This window comes from Emydura macquarii, unplaced genomic scaffold (assembly GCF_026122565.2).
Source record: "Emydura macquarii macquarii isolate MOO-44397 ecotype Brisbane River unplaced genomic scaffold, CSIRO-AGI_Emac_v2 contig_2990, whole genome shotgun sequence".
NCBI lineage: Eukaryota > Metazoa > Chordata > Testudines > Chelidae > Emydura > Emydura macquarii.
This window is the reverse complement of record NW_027133127.1, coordinates 1-18,241: the sequence shown is the minus strand read 5'-3', so window position 1 is coordinate 18,241 and position 18,241 is coordinate 1. Positions and strand designations below refer to the sequence as shown.

Here is an 18,241-nt window from a genome sequence, read left to right as displayed (position 1 = left end):
GGGTTGTGTTCTGGTCCCAGTCTGCAGGGACTGGCCGGTCAGCGGGGTGGGCAATGAGATATGAGTCCTTTCCTTTCTAAGGGGTGCTGGCTCCAGCCCTGCGGGGGGAACACACAGCATTTCCCACGACTGTTGCGAGTCCCGCCTCATGTTCAAAAACGCCCGTGGGATGGCACAGCCAGAACGCAAACGGGAGCTGGGAGGGTTGTGTCTTTGCTGGAGGAAATGAGCCCTGCTCAGTGGGGGTGTGCAGAGCAGAGCAGACCGAGTGTGTGGGCGAGGAGGCTGGCTTGCATCTCTGCCCTGTTTGTGCAGCTGCATTTCCAGCTTGTTCCCTGTATCAATGTGGTCTCACCCTTAGATCCAGAGGGCCACATTCTGCTCCTTTCTCCCCTGCCAGTCTGGTGATGGCTAGAGACTGAGACCCGGGACCCAAATCATGGCAGTGTTGTATTGTTTGGTGTGGATCACACTCCCCTTTCACAGCCAGGGACAGAACCCAGGAGTCCCAGCTTCACCTGATCTAACCACTGGACCCCACTCCCCTCCCACACCAAGGGACAGAAAGGAGAAGACGTTCTCTACCCATCAGAGGTGCGAGGTTCTGGGACAGCCTCCAAACCAGGGTCATGGTGGTAAATAACTTCATTTGTTTTCTGGAAGAGCTGGACAATGTCCGAGCCGGATTGTGTGATGGAGTCTCTTGGGATGGAGGGGTGGGGGTGGCAGCCCTGGAGGTTCCTTGTGGTTCACGTCTGATGTTCCCAAAAGCTCGTACTGCAGGGTTTCAGCTGGTCCCTGCAAGGCTCAGGAAGGGACCCCCCTCTCCAAAATAATTATTCGATTGTTCTCTTCTTCCTCAGAAGCATCAGGGATGGCCACTGCTGGAGACGGGACATTGCCCGGGGTGGCTCTGAGGTGGCACTGAGCATTTTCTGTCCCAGCTGCTCAGCTGGCTGGCTCTTGCTCATGTGCTCAGGGCGTAGCTGGTCCCCAGACGTGGGCTGGGAAGGAATTTCCTCTCTGCTCAGACCGGCAGTGACCTAGGGGGTTTTCTACCTTCCTCTGCAGCATGTGGGGTGCAGCTCGTTGGCCAGGATTATCTGGGTGCATCTCGCTTACACATTTCCCAGCCAGTCATAGAATATTAGCAGGGTCATCTAGTCCAACCCCCTGCTCAAAGCAGGACTAACCTCAGCTAACCCCAGGGCTTTGTCAAGCCTCAGCTTAAAAACCTGTAAGGATGGAGATTCCAGCCCCTAGAATCCCAGACCCTGTTCTAACTCACAGGGTCCCACTTCACTTCCAGAGCTACGGATAGATCCCAGGAGTCCTGACCGCCCGTCCCTCCCTGTTCTAAGTCAGTGTCCCCACTGGCCCCTGAGAGCTGGTGAAAGAACCCTGGAGTCCTGGCTCCCAGTCCAGCCCTCTGACCACTAGACGTCACAACCACTGCGTGAATACTAGCTAGTAACAGAAACTGTCCATCTCGGTGGGGTGTCTGAGTTAGAGCCACTTAATAAATCATGCAGACCAGACTGCAACTCCCTGGGCAGAACTAGCTTGTTTTGTTGTCTGAACGTTTCTCACTGGGTATTGATGATTTGGGGCTGCTGACAGAGCCAGTTACAGAGCTGAGCGGAGTTTGCCACTGGTTCCTGCTTGAAAAGTTGGAGCCAGGCACTTCAAAGCAGAAGTTCTCTCCTCTCCTGCGAGAGCTGAGAGCAGATCCCAGGGCTGGGAGTGGGGTGGGGGCTGTGGGGTGGGAGTGAGGGACCGGGCGGAGGGCGGAGATGAGTCTCCATGATTCGGTCAGTCCTTGCTTGGTTGAGGGTGGCCCCAGGGAGCAGACCCTGGGTCTAGCTTAGTGCTGGGGGAGGGGAGACCCTCTAAACAGCGAGAGCATGGGAAAAGGGGGATCTCTGTCTCCCTCTGCAGGGGGATCCCCCCATTCTGAGGTCCCCTGTCTATGCCCCGCACCCCGGCCACACCAGCCCCTCTCTGCAGGGGGACAGCCCCATTCTGATATCCCCCTATATGCCACGCAGCAGAGATGCCCAAGTCCCTCACCGTTGGGGTGATCTCCACATTTTGAGCTCCCCATGTATAGCCACCCCCCCACAGAGCTACACAAGCCACAGCCTTCACCCCACCCCAGTCAGCCCCCCCAGCCAGCCCCTCACCACCAATCTGTCCTGCTCCCCCAGCCAGGCTCCCTCCTCCCTAGCCAGTCTCTACATGCCCAATCTGGCCAGACCCCCAGCCTGGTCCCTCGGCTGCACACTGTCAAGCCGTCCATCCCCACCCAATCTGTCCAGCCCCCTCCCGTATAGACCCTACACCCCCACTCCTTCAAGCCCCCCCATCAAGGCCCTCCCTCACCCCCACTCTGTCCAGCCCCCACAACCAGGCATCTCACCACCACTCCCTCCAGCCTCCTCCCCAGCTCATGACCCCAACTTCATCCAGCCCCCAGCCTGCCCTATTCCCCCCCACTCCATTCAGCGCCCTTGTCCCCCCACCAGGCCCCTCTCCACCACTCCAGCCAGCTCCCAGGAGATTAATGAATAAGAATGATGAATGAGGTGCCGATTGAGAACAGGACCCACACAGTGGGGACCCAGACAGGGTTTTGTCAAAGAATAAACACATCATCCCCCCGGCAGCGAGAAATCTACACTTGGCCTGAGTTCATAAAGCGTCTTCTCCTTCCAACCCCATGTGCACAGCAGCGCTGAGATGCAGCCAGCTCTTGGGTGGTGACAGCACTGCATGGAGATGGCTCGCTCAGTGCAGAGGGGCGGGGTGCGTCCCTGCTGCTGCCTGTTGGGAGGAATGGACCCCGCTTGGTGGGTGAAGAGAGCCCAGCACGTCCTAGAAGACAAAGCAGGGCCCTAGTCCTGCCTGTCCCTGGCCAGGATTCACATATGTCCCAGGGTCTGGTGATGGCACTTTCACCGTGGCCTCATTTTGGCACCTACATGTTTGGGAAGGTGGGGGGCTGTGTGTGTGGTGGGGAAATCTGTTTTCATCGATTGCATTAGTGCTGTGGGGAAAGCTGGGGGTCCATGTGTCATTCAGGCATCAGATCCAGATCCGGCTGCTCCTACACACCCCAGAGCCCACGTCCCAGCGAACCAGCAACGCAGAGAGCAGATATCAGCCCCCTCTCACCCTGGTCCCTTTATAGCACAGGTGGAGAGAGGTGGCGGAGATCTCACAGCCACAGATCACACAGCTGCATTCTTGCTGCAATTCTTCCCTGGCTGCTGCGCTGTTCTGCCACCCACCCCTCCCTGCTCCAGCCATGCACCAATTCTGGATGGAAATTAGCAGGAGGTTTCTAACCATCAGTGGGGGCAGGCTCTACAACAGCCTCCCAGAGGGAGTCATGGGTGAGCAACTCAGTTTTAAGAGAGGTAGAAAAATGTCCGAGTGCAACATTGTAGGAGGGGGTTCTTTGTGACGGTGGGAGCAGGGTTCCATGTTCCTAAAGCTCATGCTTCAGGGTTTCAGGTGACCATCGGCAGGGGTCAGGAAGGGATTTCCACCCCACCGCCACACCCCTTCTCCGCTTCAGTGCATGTGTTAGTGCTCCACACTAAGGATCTCTCAGTCCTCTCCGTAATGCCCCAGTAAAGCCAAAGAAGACCATACTTTACAGCCTTCCCCATTTCATCCTCCCCCAGTATAACTCAAGCTGTGCATTTAAATTGATAAAGTTAAAAGAAAGCAAAAGGCTGTGCGGATGTTCTTAATTCAATTTAATCCAGATTATTCTGGTTTAGTTGAAATCAGTTAGGAATAGGTTTTAGTTAACCTGAAATCACCTTCTTCGAGACCAAAGTAAGTGTGTCCACACATTGGTTCAATTATGCCAGTTCAATAGCCAGGTCAAGTTATACCAGTTGCTAAAGACTACATTGTTAAGAGCACCCAGTAAACATTTGTATACTCTTCTTCAGCAAAAAGTAAATTTGCATTTTCAACAGACAGGCAGCGAGCCAGATAAATGTAAAAAGTAGCTGTGATAATAGATAGTTAGATACACGGATAGATATGTCCAATGCTTAATTTCTAATGAAAGAGGTGCCAGGAGTCAAGCGATTCTTTTACTCTCATAATTGACACGGCTCAAATTAAGAATTGGATATATCTGAGTTTAAATAAAATGCTTTAAAACATTTTGGGTGGGCTTTTTTCCTCCTCTTTCATAAAGAAGCAAGAAAAGAAAAGAAATCCTTTTCAATTTCTTTGTAGATCACCTTTAAAAAGAGATTCTGATCTGTTGTATATTCTATACACTCAGATACTCAGAGCAGATCATTCTCTAGGTTTGTCTGGATTCCAGAATTTATGTAGGACATTTATGATGAAATCTAGAAATACATAGAAAACGTATTTATTGATTTTACATTTCCAATCTCTCTATTTAAATCTTCCAGATCTAATCTATTAATTAATAAAATATATAGTTACCATTTTAATATTTTACTTTAACCTGGAAGTTAGTACAATATTCTGTTCTCAACCCATTCAACCGATTCTGGAAATGTGTCCAATATAGAATTATTAGCTCAATATTTGAATTGGCTCTTGATGTTAAAAATACAAGCACAAATGTAATATTTTAACCAAATCTAAAAAAAATGTAGTTGTTAACTGAATATTTTAATCAAATCTACAAATTTATATACATATTAGCTTAATATTTTAACAATGTCTGAAAATATAATATATCATTATTAAGTTAGTATTGTAATCAAATCTGGAAAACAGTACAAAATGTACTTATTGATTTAATATTTTAATCAAATGTGGACAAAAGTAATATAGAATTCCTAATTCATTATATGAATGCAAAATAAGAATATACCATTATTAATTATTTAACCATACTAGGAATTGATATCCTATATAATTATTATTGTAACATTTTTACATTACAAATCTGGACATCATCACAATATATACTTATTAATTCATGGTTTTAATCAAATCTAGGAATTAACCTGATAAATAAATATTAATTTAACATGTGAAATGAATCTAGAAATCAATACAGTATGCATGTACTGTTAAATAATAGCTCATTAATATTAATAAGTAAATGTTTCATTGAATGTAGGAATGAATAAAATATCTAATTCTTAATTTATTATTTTACTCAAAACTGGAATTAAGATAATATGTAATTGTGTATTTATTATTTAAATTGAAGGTAGAAATGGATGGCATATAAAGTTATTAAAGTATTTTAATTAAATATAGGAATTGCTATCTTAGGTAGTTGTTTGTTTATTTTAATCAAAATTATAATATAGTTATTAATTTTACCTGTTAATCAAATCTAGGCATTTACACAGCATACAATGATTAATTTTACATTCTATGTCTCAAAATTGGTATAAACTGTAACTCAACCTACCATTTTAATCTAATTTGGAAAATATAATGTGAAAATTGTTTGGGTCAGGGCCTGTCTTTTTTTTCTGTGTTTATGCAGCACTTAGCACAATGAGGTCGTAGTTTGTGTCTGGAGCTCCGAGGGGTTACCTCCAAAATAAATAAACAATAAAATAATCAATAAATAGCATAATTGTCAATTGGCTCCATACATTCATTTCACATCTAATGCTTGTTTGCACAGTTTAACCGGATTGCTATATTAATACAGATTTTTCTATATTAGCTTTAGATTTTCTTTCTGCAAAGCCTTTAGGGCCAATCCACAACTGATGTCTTTGGATCTGTCCAAACTCAAGGTAAAGAATTTTAAAAAGTCCTCTTGGTTCAATTTTGTGTCATCATTAGTTAGACAGGGAGAAAGGTTGGGGTAACATTTTCCAAGGTGTTTAAGTGGTTTAGGAGTCTAATCCCATTTTCAAAAGGGATTTTTGGCCAGATTGTCAATGGGATTTAGGTGCCTAATGTTACCAGATTTGCCTTTCACCTTGGGGTATGCTCATTTATTAGGGTTACCTTCCTGGAAGGGGGGGGTGATTCTAGGGGTGTGATTAGGGTTACCTTCCTGGAAGGGGTGTGATTTTAGCGGTGGATTTTACTAATGTACTGCTTGTGTTACTTGTGCGTTCATATGGCTACAAGCCCCCGCCCAATGGAGCTGTCCTGCAGGACCTAAGGTTTTCAGGGCTGAGTTCCTCCAACACCAGATTCAAATAAACCCCCCACAGATACACACACATTCCAGATTAATCGAGTGCATCTGAGCAGACCGGGCTATCAGCACTCCCAGCTGACCCCTTATTTGTCCCTGGACTCAATCAGGCTGGGTGACACCACACTTTCAGTGGCCACCCTTATATGCCCCTTTGCAACGCACCAGAATAGAGCACACTTCTTGAGCAGTCTGGGTCCAAACAGCACTTTTTGGTTACTCCCCTTATTTGCCCCTGGACTCAATCAGGCTGGGTCAAACAGCACTTTCAGCCACCATCCTTATTTGTCCCTGGACTCCATAGGCTAGGCAGAGCAGCACTTCTCAGCTGTCCCCTTCATATGGCCCTTTACACCAGAATTGTTCTAGCAGGAACTCCCTTGATGAGCAAACCCCATAGGATTTTGGGGCACTCCAGAGATCTTTGGCTTAGGTAAAAGAAGAGTTGCTGCAGAGCAAGATAGGGACCTGGAACACAAAGGAGTAAATGCAGTTTGGAGAGAGAAAGTGGCAACCAGCGTGATTATAAGAGTTATTTTATTGCCAGGCATATAAAACTTATGATACTAATAGTAATACCATACAAGGAGAGAAAAACAATCACACACTTACAATACTACACAATTACAGTTGGGGTATTGGAGAAAGCTAGCCCAGGTTTGATTACAAAGTAGACAGTTATACCTGGACTAAGAGAGAGAGAGATAGTGTTGGGGGCAGGGAAATGGGGGGGTCTCACCACTCCGTGCAGCTCAGAGGTTCCTAGGAGACAGGCTGTTCAGCTTAGGGTCTGGAGCGCTTGAGACAGGCAGAGCCTCCAACACGATCAATCAGGGAGAGGGGAAGTTCCTGTGGGACTGATGCAGAATTTGGATCCAAGCATCAGAACAGAGGTTTGAACTTGGGTAGGAGTTTTTGTAGACACCAGGTTTGTTTATGGGTAAAAAATGTCTCAAGGATGTATCCCAGAGTGGTTTTCTTTATGTTGGACAAAAGGAGATCATCACTCCTGCCTATGGGCAGTTTTCCTTGAGTGAGCTCACAATGCAACCAGGCATATGCAGTGTTTTGCATATCAATAACTAGAATGGTCCGATAACTGTGGAGCTGGGTGTGTACAGGTGTGAGTTCATTTACATCAAGAGCAGAGATCTCCCAGCATGCAGTGCGTCCCTGCTTTGGCAGTCCCAGAGTTCAGTGCGTGTTCCATCTTCGATGTAGATGAGGCTTCCGTTCTTCATTAGATGTGATAATTGAGGCAACCTCAATTATCTTTTTATATCTTTGGTGTAGATGAGGCATGGGGAGTTGTATCACCCTTGATGGGAGGGTTTTAGTTGTGTCCACTGACTTTTCATATTGAGATGCCTTTGGTTTCTGTTTCAAGCAGGGGCTGGGATGGGTATTCAGGTGAGCCAGAGAGAGTTGGGGTTTTGCGCTCTGGTTCCCCAAGAACACAGAGCTGCCAGGTAACAAGTGACCATGGAAGCATGGAGGTTAGAGACCTGAGATTATAAAATCAACATTTCTTGCCACCTCCCAGGAAAGATCCAGCCTTTTGGGAAGAATACAAATATCCACATGTTTCTGAATGCAAAACTATTTAGAAGATTGTTTTTCCCAGTCCTCTCCTAACATGATTGGCTCCCACAGCATGTAATAAGGTCTCATTCCAATTTATCACCAGTGTGAATAATTTTGTGTCACCAAAGCTTTGTTGTCCATGAGGCCCAAATGTTGGATATTTGGGGCTCACAGAAGTGTATTTTGGAAAAGGACTTTTTTGGTTTTGTTTGTTACTTGATCTCTGGAGGTAATATTGGAGACTGGGATGTAATCACATTGCTCAATGCTTTGAAGGATAACTGTCTAATCTGAGCACTGGCTGTAATAAAGGGACAGACGTCCATCTTATCACACTGTGGTTTGACTCTGAATTACTTAAGAAACATTTGTAACTGCAATCACAGGTTTAATCATTATGACTGTCTATTTGCCGCTCCCTGTGACGTTCTGCCATCTAGAGATCACGAGGAAGGATACATATAACATTGGCCACGTTAAGCTTTGCTACCCCAATGCCCAGTATACAGTATAGCCACCCCTCCCCATTGCCGATGGTCTGTTGCCCCGAGTGGCCATTTGCCCAGGAATATTGTTGCCTGTGCAGCTGGCCCTGTGCAAAAACAAACAGCACACGGCGGAGAAAAAACAAACCCTAAAACACCATTGTGGGCTGTATTAGCAGGAGCGTTGTGAGCAAGACACAGTAAGCAATTATTTCTCTCTATACCACACTGAAAGGCCTTAGTTGTGGGTCATGTGTCCAATTCTGGGCACATATTTCAGGAAAGAAGTGGATAAATTGGGGAAAGTCCAGAGGAGAGCAACACATATGATTAAATGTCTAGGCAGCATGAGCTATGAGGAGAAGTTGAACAATTAGGGGTTATTTAGTCTGCAGAAGAGAAGCCTGGAGGGGCCAGGGGACATGGGAAGAAGTTTCAAGCACATAAAAGGTTGTTACAAGGAGGAGGGTGAAAAGCTGTTCTCCTTCACCTCTGAGGACAGGACAAGCAGCAATGGGTTTAGGTTGCAGCAAGGGGGCTTTAAGTTGGACATTAGGGAAAACTTCCTGAGTGACAGGGCAGTGAAGCACTGGAATAAATTGCCTAGGGAGACTGGGGAATCTCCATGATTGCGGTGGTTAAGAACAGGTTAGACAAACACCTGTGAGGGATGGTCTAGTTATCACTTGGTCCTGCCTTGAGTGCAGGGCATGGATTAGCTGACCTGCTGAGGTCTCTGCCAGGCCTCCCTGCATCCTTTAGGGTGGGTACAGATGATCAATATATCGCTTGTTCCGCTTCCCTCATGGGAATGAACTTGCCTGCCAGAAGCACCTTTACCTCAGTAGAGCTGCTTCCACTTGGAGAACTCAGGGCGCCCATTACCTCAGTTTCTCTCTTTTGTTCCCCAGGTAAGGGAGGAATCCTCCATCTCAGGGTTTTCCCTGGAGGAGCCTCTCTCACTCTCCCAAGTTTCACCTCAGCCTCCCGCGTTTCCCTCTCACGCTGGCTACATCTGCCCTTGACTGGAAAGTGCCTGATTCCCCTCAGCTCCGGCTCCTTCTCTAGTCAGGGCTGGCATGTCCCAAGTTCTCCAGCTCAAGGGCATGTGGCCCTGTCACAGGCAGACATGGGCCGGTACAGTTAAAGGGGTGCAACATTTCTGTGCACACCAGCCTTGACACAGGTATTCCTCATACGAGACATGAACTGAGCAGATAATGGGAGGTCTGACAACAAAGACGACAGAAAGAAATCTTAGTTTAGTTATTTTATCGTGCTAGGTTTTTGGTAACACACAATTATGTGGGTCTCTTAAAAAATAGAAAAACATGAAAAAGAGCTGGTGGAAAACATCCTCTAGGAGTGGGGTGAATTCTCAGAATACTGGTTTTGCTGCAGAGACATGGAACCAGTTCAACTCTGCACTATTATTATGAGTGTCACAAATACATCACGGCTTATCCTTGGGTATTTTCAAAGGAAAGCGAGAACCTAAAGCACAGGCAGCTGCAATGTCACTGAGGCAGCCCTGCTACAAGACATTGAGCAGAACAATTCCCGATTGCTGCAGGCCGTAATACATCATCTTCAGGCCATAGAGCACCAGTTCTGATCCCCGGAAACAAGCACAGACTAGTGAGAATGGATCGTTTCGCAGCTGTGGGATGATGACCAGTGACTTCAGAACTTTCATATGCAAAAGGCCACTTTCCTTGAACTGTGTTTGGAGGTGGACCCATCCCTGAAGCATGTCAATACTCGCTTGAGAGAAGCTCTGACGGTGGAGAAGTGAGTGGCCATGGCTCTGTGGAAGCTGGCAACCCCCGTCTGTTACCGATCGGTTGGGAATCAGTTCGGAGTCGGTAAATCTACAGTGGGAGCTGCTGTGATTCAAGTGTGCAAGTGTAGGAGAGTAAAGAGTTACAAGCTGGACAAGTTGCCAGGCCTAACTTACAAGGAAGAGGGTCAATGTAAGGACAAACTTTGTTTCTGTTAATTGGTGTGAATTTTAGTTACAGTCTGTTATCTCTCTTCTTCTTCTCTTCCCTTTCTGGCCATCTGTGAAGGGGATGAGCCTATGGCTATTTCTGTGCAAGGTTTTATGGTGGGAAGAAAGTGTTATCTTCCTTTTCCACCGGCATGCCTTTACTTCAAAGAATGTTAGTGTAAAATCTATAGGTTTTAAGGTGATGTGCCTGACCTCTGTACAGTAATCATGTAAAAAATAGACAGGGGCGGGTATAATTATATTCACCATGTAGTTGTTAATATACATTTTATAGGTGTCAATGTAACCAAATAAGGATCTATAGGGAGTTGCTGGAAATGTATACATTTACATACTGCTATGGATAAAAGAATTGTAAAGTAATCACCTCGTTGCTCACTCCTGGCATCGAGGTGGAACGAGCAGGCAATAAAGGTTTCCGTCTCCCCAGTCCACCCCTGGGACAACCTGTTTGATTATTTCTAATGGCAGGGGCATCAATAGACTTCTGCTATGCAGGGTAGTGACTTTGGGAAACGTGCAGGACATAGTGGACGGGTTTGCCGTGATGGGGTTCCCAAACTGCTTGGGGGGGACATTGATGGCACACACATCCCTATCTTAGCACTTGCCCACCTAGCAACCAAGTACATAAACCACAAGGGGTACCTTTCCATGGTGCTGCAGGCCCTTGTGGATCACAAGGGTCATTTCACCGACATCTATGTGGGGTGGTCTGGAAAGGTGCATGATGCGTGTGTATTTAGGAATATGGGGCTGTTCTCTAACATGCAGGCAGGCACTTTCTTCCCAGACCAAAACATTCACATCGGGTGTGGAAATGCCAATATTGATTCTGGGGGATCCTGTTTACCCCTTCTTCCCTTGGCTAATGAAGCCGTACACCAGGTACCTTGACAGCAACAAGGAACATTTTAATAACAGGTTAAGCACTTGCAGAATGGTTGTGGAGTGTGCGTTTGGGCATTTAAAGACCAGATGGAGATGTCTCCTTACTAGGCTGGACATGAGTGAAAGGAACATCCCATCAGTTATATCTGCGTGCTGTGTTCTTCATAATGTGTGTGAAGCGAAGGGGGAAAGGTTCTCCCAAGGGATGGGCTGTGGAGGCAGAAAGACTGGCCCCCAGTTATGAGCAGCCAGATGTCAGCAATAAGCTGAGATCTAACCGCATAGCACTTTGCATTCGGGAAGCATTGAAAACCAGGTTCTGCAATGAGATGCAGTAGTGATTTCTGTTCCTGTATGTTTTGTGCCTTTGCTTAACAGCCCCCCCACCACCGATAGAAGTACTCTCCAAATCCCTCCAAAACAAGATATGAATTAATAAAGGAACATGTATTGAAATGATGCAAACTTCTATTTATGAACATTCAAGTTGGTGGGGGCTGGGGGTAAGTGTTCATTCACAGTCTCCAGGGGTAACGTGGTTGCTTGCAGGACAGCTGTCAGCATGGCCGCTGCTGCTCTCTGCTCGCCTCCACCGGGGTGGAGTGCACCACATACTGCAGCCTGGCCATTCTTTTCCGAGACCTCCTGTGGGTGGGAGAGCAGGAGGGCAGCAAAGCCATAGGCAGAGGAGCATTCTGGAGTGGCTGCAGCGGGACTCTGTTTGGCCTCCACTCCTCCTGAATCTCCACAAGCCGCCGGAGCATGTCTGCCTGATTGCGCATGATTTGAAGCATCTCCTGTGTGGTACTGCACTCATGCTCCTGCATTGCTCTTTGATTCTCCCTGTCCATGCCCATATACTGGGACACGGACAGCCACCACACTCGGAGCTCTGTCTCTGCAGCTGCAGAGGCATTGATGAGATCGCCAAACATGTCGTTCCGCGATTTTTTTCCATCTTTCTAATCTGTGATAGTCTTTCCGCAGCATTTCGAGATGGGGGGGCTAAGGCTGAGGTATCTACAGAATGAAAAGAAATACACAACGTTGCCATTGTTAGCTGACCCAGGAAAACGAAGCAACTGTTACAATGTATAAAATACTCCCCTTAGTGTGCACAAGGCTAAGCGAGACCTGCATTCCATTTCGAACATCTCAGAAGGGTCGGGTCGCTGTGCCGTTACAGAGATGGTAAACCAGGAACACTTTACTCTGCTATAGAGAGGATTACTGATCTCTAAAAAGCTCATTTCAAATGCCCTATATGAGGGGGTGACCGGGCATAAAGATCTATTTAAGATGGCCGTTTTGTCATGAGATGGCCACAGTGGATCTGAGGACAGCGCGAGCAGGTTAATAGTCTCATCAAAAGCTAAAGCAAAATAATTAGTGACTCAGTAGGAGAATACAAAGGTGAACAGAGAGATACAGGGTATCAGCTGTATAGCTCTGGTATTTGGAACAGGTGTCATCTTCCCTAGGTGACCATGAGTGATATCAGTCTCCTGAGGATAACGCACGAGGAAAGAGATTTGCTGCACGCAGCAGGGTACCGGCCTGACCCTTATGTTGCTATGCTGTGTTCCGCCATTATTCCGACTCACTTGATTGCAGCGTGGTGCGGCAAAGTATCCTACCGGGAAGGAAGGAACAAGGCTGCCCTCCACCGAAACCTTGTGCAAAGGATAACAGATTACCTACATGAAAGTTTCCTTGAGATTATCAAAGGAAACCCCCCAGTAAAGTCTGATAAAACCCTGAAATCCCCTTCCTCCCCCCTTTATAAGGACAGAATGCTAAGAAGAAAAATAAAACTCACCAGATGTGCCTTCCCCGGAATCATTATTCTTGTCCTGTGTACTGCTGGACTGCTCTAGGTCAGGCATAGGTCCTGACTGTCTGGGAAAAGGGGCACCCCGCTCTCCTACACCCTACTCTCCTCATCCTCATCCTTCTCATCTCCCATGGAGTCGTCATCATCCCTGGACTGGGATCCAGCAGAAGTATCAATGCTGCATGGCGGCAAAGTGGTTGGGCCGCCGCCAAGAATTGCATGCAGCTCATCGTAGAAGGGGCATGTTTTTGGCGAGGAGCCAGAACGGCTATTAGCTTCCCTGGCTTTTTGATACGACTGCCGTAGCTCCTTGATCTTCACGCGGCATTGCTGCACATCCCTGTTGTGCCCCTTCTCAAACATGCCCTGCGATATCTTCCCGTAAATGTCCAAATGCGTTCTGCTGGCTTTGAGCTGAGCCATAACGGACTCCTCACCCCACAGACCGAGGAGATCTAAGACCTCTGGTCAACTCCATGCTGGAGCACGTATGGGCCTTACAGTAGCCATGACAAGTTCAGCTACAACACTCTCTCCATGCTGGCTGCACAGGAAATGAACATTCAAATTTTCCTGGGGCATGAGGGTAGGGGGCATTTCCAGTTTGTGTGACAACGTAACACCAGAGCACGAATGTCCAGAGTGGTTGCAATGGGGCACTATGGGGTACCTCCCGGACGCCATTAATGTCCAATTACATTACGCTCTGTCTACAGTGACGCTAAATCGATCCATTAAATTAGATTTACGCGCTACACCACTTGCAAAAGTGGTTTTATTACGTCGACTATTGCCACACTTTAAGTTAAATGGAACGACCGTGCCAGTGTAGACACAGGCATTGGGAGATTGATGTAAGTGACGTTATGTCAACCTCAGTCACCAGTGTAGGCCAGGCCTTAGACTGTAAGGCTACTGAAAGTGTTAAGCTTTGTTTAGAATGTGGTTTGCTTTATTTCTTCCTGATCTAATCTGATTTATATTGCTCTGGCTTATAACCACTTCAAATCTTTTTGTACGTAATACATTTATTTGTTTGTTTTATCTAAAGCAGTGCATGTGGTGTGGCTGTGTGTGGAGACTTGGTTTAGAGTGACAGAGCTGGAGCATATTGTGACCTGTCCGTGCCTAGGGTAGCCACCTGAAAATTCCAAGGTCAGGTCAGGATGTACAAAAAGAGCAGATTCTCCCAACACTGGTGGGTGACACTGAAGTCAAACTTCCCAACCAGACACAAACAGTGCTTCTGATTCCCCACACTGGTTATCAAGAAGCCAAAATACATATATACACAGCCCCTTTACTGCATTTCAGTCTTGGGTTCCCAATCAGCCCCTAGGTCCAGTAAAGAGACCAATTATTTAAACTCTATGCTCTTTACCAAAAAGGTTCTCCTAACCCCAAAGGGTCAGCCACAGTACCAGACCAATAAAAGTTTGGATCTTACCCAAAATACCACACTGCCAGCTAATCCTTTAGTAACTGAAACGAAAGATTTATTATACAAAGAAAGCAATCACATACATAGAAATAACTGGAAAGTCCATATATATCAGGTTTCTAGTAGAATTGTGGAGTTTACAGGCTTGTATAGTCCCTCTGGTGCACATCCAGTACCTGGATGGGTCTCAGTCCTTTGTTTCACAGCTTCAGTTCAGTTCAGCTGTAGATGAGTTGATTCAGAGGTAGGTGAAGACTGAAGACAAAATGGATGTGGTGCAGCTGCCTTTATGTCCTTTGGCCTTTGCCATGCTGCTTGTGAAAATTTACAGGAATAAGATGGAGTCCAGGGTCACATGAGTAAGTCCTGGTGACTCATCAGGTATATCCCTGGCTTCTCCCCCGGGCCCATTGTACCTGTGAATTTCTTTAATGGGCCATGAAGGAGGCTAGTGCTGCAGCCATCCTGCCTGGGGTGTCGCCCAGAAACACAGCACAAATTGAAATATAGATACAAACATATCCATAACTTCCATTACACCCATAACACATGAACATAAACATCATCATCTTACTTAACACATTATAGTCTTTCTAACGGTACCTGACATGGCATATCTCACATGAATTATTATGATTCTGACATATTGATGTTAAAAAATATAATAACCCCTCCCAATCCAGCCAGTGTGACACATATCAATTTCTTTGATAAATTGACTAACCAATGAGCTTGCAGAGTCTAGTGAACTCTAAGATGGCAGTTCCCAGGGTTGCATCTGGGACCGGAGATACTGGCCGGGGGTCACATTATTCCATAATCCTATGATTGGCCAGCCAGAAGCACTCACTGGCTAAGGTAAGAGACGCTGGCTTGCAGGAGTCTGTGCGTGGGCTGACCCAGAAGTGGGATGTTCACATGGTGAAGCAAGTGCTAGTTGGGGTCTAGATTGCAGAGGGGAACGTCACCGTGGGCAGATTCGCCAGCCAGACACCTGGCAAAGAATTCTCTGTAGTAACTCAAAGAACCTCCCCATCTAGTTCCCCATCACCAGCCTTTGGAGATATTTGCGGCTAGCAGTTACAGATCATCTCGATGACAATGTACATGCATTTGATGGCAATAAGCACATTTTCAGGGGGGGCAGATTTTCCAGCCTTACGTCCCCACATATCTTGCCCCCAGAGTTATTATTTCTATTGTGGAAACTGTAGGAGAGTAAAGAGTTAAAAGCTGGACAAGTGGTCATGCCTAAATTACAGAGAACAGGGTCAAGGCAAAGGCAAACCTTGTTTCTATTAATTGGTGTGAATTCTAGTTAGAGTCTGTTATTTCTCTTCTTCTCCTCCCTCCCTGGCCAACTGTGCTGGGAATGAGGTTAATAAAATATCTATGGCTATTTCTGTGCAAGGTCTTTTGGTGGGAAGAAAGCATTATCTTCCTTCTTCCCCGGCATGCCTTTACTTCAAAGAATGTTAGTGTAAAATGTACAGGTTTTAAGATGATGTGCCTGACCTCTGTATGGTAATCCTGTAAACAACAAACAGGAGTGGGTATAATTGTATTCATTATGTAGTTGTTAATATTTATTTTAGAGGTGTCAATGTAACCAAATAAGGGTCTATGGGGGTTGCTGGAAATGCATACATTTACATACTGTTATGGATAAAAGGATTGTAAAGTAACCACCTCTTTGCTCACTAATGGCGTCGAGCCGTCTCCCCAATCCACCCCCGGGACAACCTGTTGGGTTATTTCTAACAGAAACATTTATTTTGATCAAAAATGGCTTTTTAGTTGATATAAAAACATGGTTACAATTGTGTCTCCCCTCCTCCTGGTGCCCAGCTGAACACGCCCTGATGGGAACATTGTTATGGCCACCTCACTCCCTGATCCTTCCCTTTGGGTGGACAACGCTTACCCAAGCTCCTCCTGGATTTTCCGCTGTGTCCTCAGGGGCATAAGAAACTGTAGCAACAAACATGATGTCACTTCTTGTGTTTTATTTGAATTAAACTGCCTGATTACAAGATTTTATTATCTAACATAGAGAAACAATGAACAGGGGATATACAAAGGGATTTACTTGGATTGTTAGTGGATTTTACGCCTTACACAAAGACAGCATTGTGCATGTTCAGATGCTGTGCACCCACCCCCAATAGGGTGAATATTTAGCCAACACCAAGGAGAAAAATACTATGATACTGTGTGTATCGCTGCTATTAATGAGAAAGGGACAGAGCTGTCCTCAGCCTCACTTTTCTATACATTGTGTTACATGAACAGAGTGTGGGACTGTAAATACCCTCAGTAACTCTCTGCAATTATCTATGTATTTTTCACACTGGAGCTGAGATTTTCAATGGGAATTTTCAACTTCATTTTAATGGGGGCTGATTGGCTAAATCAAAGATAAATCTCAAGTTAAGTTATTATCTCAAAGTCTCTGCATGGTTTTGTGAAAGCCACATTTACGCATGGCTTTGTTCAAGGCTGCCTTGACCTCCCTGTTTCTCAGGCTGTAGATGAGGGGGTTTACCAGGGGAATCAGGACCGTGTAGCAAAGAGAGACCACTTTGTTCAGCTCTCGCAGTGTGTCACTTTTGGGAAGCAGGTAGACGATCATTAAGGTTCCATAGAAAACTGTCACCACGATGAGGTGAGAGGAGCAGGTGGAAAAGGCTTTTTGCTTCCCGGTAGTGGAAGGGATTCTCAGGATGGTGGCGATGATACACACGTAGGATGTCAGGGTTAGCAGGAATGGAGGCAGGGTGAATACACAGGCTAGGATGAAATCCAGCAATATGACCAGGTGTGTGTCACTGCAGGAGAGTTCCATCAGTGGGATGGAGTCACAATAGAAAAGGTCAATTTTATTCGGCCCACAGAATATTAACTGTGATAGGAAGAAGAGAAAGATGGCAGGAGCCAAAGAACCATTTAACCAGGACCCAACAGCCAATTGGAGACACAACCTGGGATTCATAAGAGTGGAATAGTGCAGGGGTTTACATATCGCTAAATACCGATCATAAGACATCGCTGCTAGGAGATAGCATTCGGTACCTACCAGAAAACCATAGACATACAGTTGTGTGAAGCAGCCACTGACCGAGATGGTTCTGTCCCCAGTCAAGAGACTGGCCAGCATCCTGGGCAGGATGATACAGATGCTGCAGGTCTCCAAGCAGGACAGGTTTCCCAGGAGGAAGTACATGGGGGTGTGAAGGTGCCGATCAGTCATAACAAGCACCACAATGAGGGTGTTTGTGGCCACAGTTGTGATGTAGATGACTAGGAACACCAGGAAGAGAAAAATTTGCAGATCAAGGAGATCCCCGAATCCCAGGAGGATGAATTCCATGATGGCTGTTTGGTTTCTGCAGTCTGTGTCTGTCATGGGTTGAGTCTAGGAATAATAAAACAAATTGAATTGGTGCAGAGCACAGAGTTAAGAGTTAAAGTCTTGTGAATTAATTTAATAAATAATCCAAAGCTCCCCTTCTCCTGATCACAGGCTGACATTTTAAGACTAAATGTAGAGTTCAGAGAAAAGGGCCAGGTATCTCAATTCGAGAAAAGAACACTGGTAACCAGGCAGATCACCCTTTGCGCTATCAGAGCAATAACAACGGTCCAGTTCTCCGGTAGCCGAGTACTGATATGGCAGAGCAGAGCATTTCTTTATCTACTATCGTATCCCATCTAGTGACACGAGGGGCTTGACAGTGATGCTTCAAAGCTGTATTTCACTTCTGACAATGGCAGAATCATGTGATGTCTCAGGCATCGAAATCAATAAATACATCAA

At 46.0% G+C, this 18,241-nt stretch overlaps 1 protein-coding gene across 1 annotated transcript; it reads right to left on the bottom strand.

Annotated features, from left to right (window-relative positions):
- Positions 1-16,867: 16,867 nt before the first annotated feature.
- LOC137140822 (olfactory receptor 6N1-like) lies at positions 16,868-17,830 on the bottom strand. Its single transcript, XM_067529465.1, has one exon. It carries the CDS (start codon positions 17,828-17,830, stop codon positions 16,868-16,870), a length of 963 nt encoding a protein of 320 aa, XP_067385566.1.
- Between the last annotated feature and the right edge of the window lie 411 nt (positions 17,831-18,241).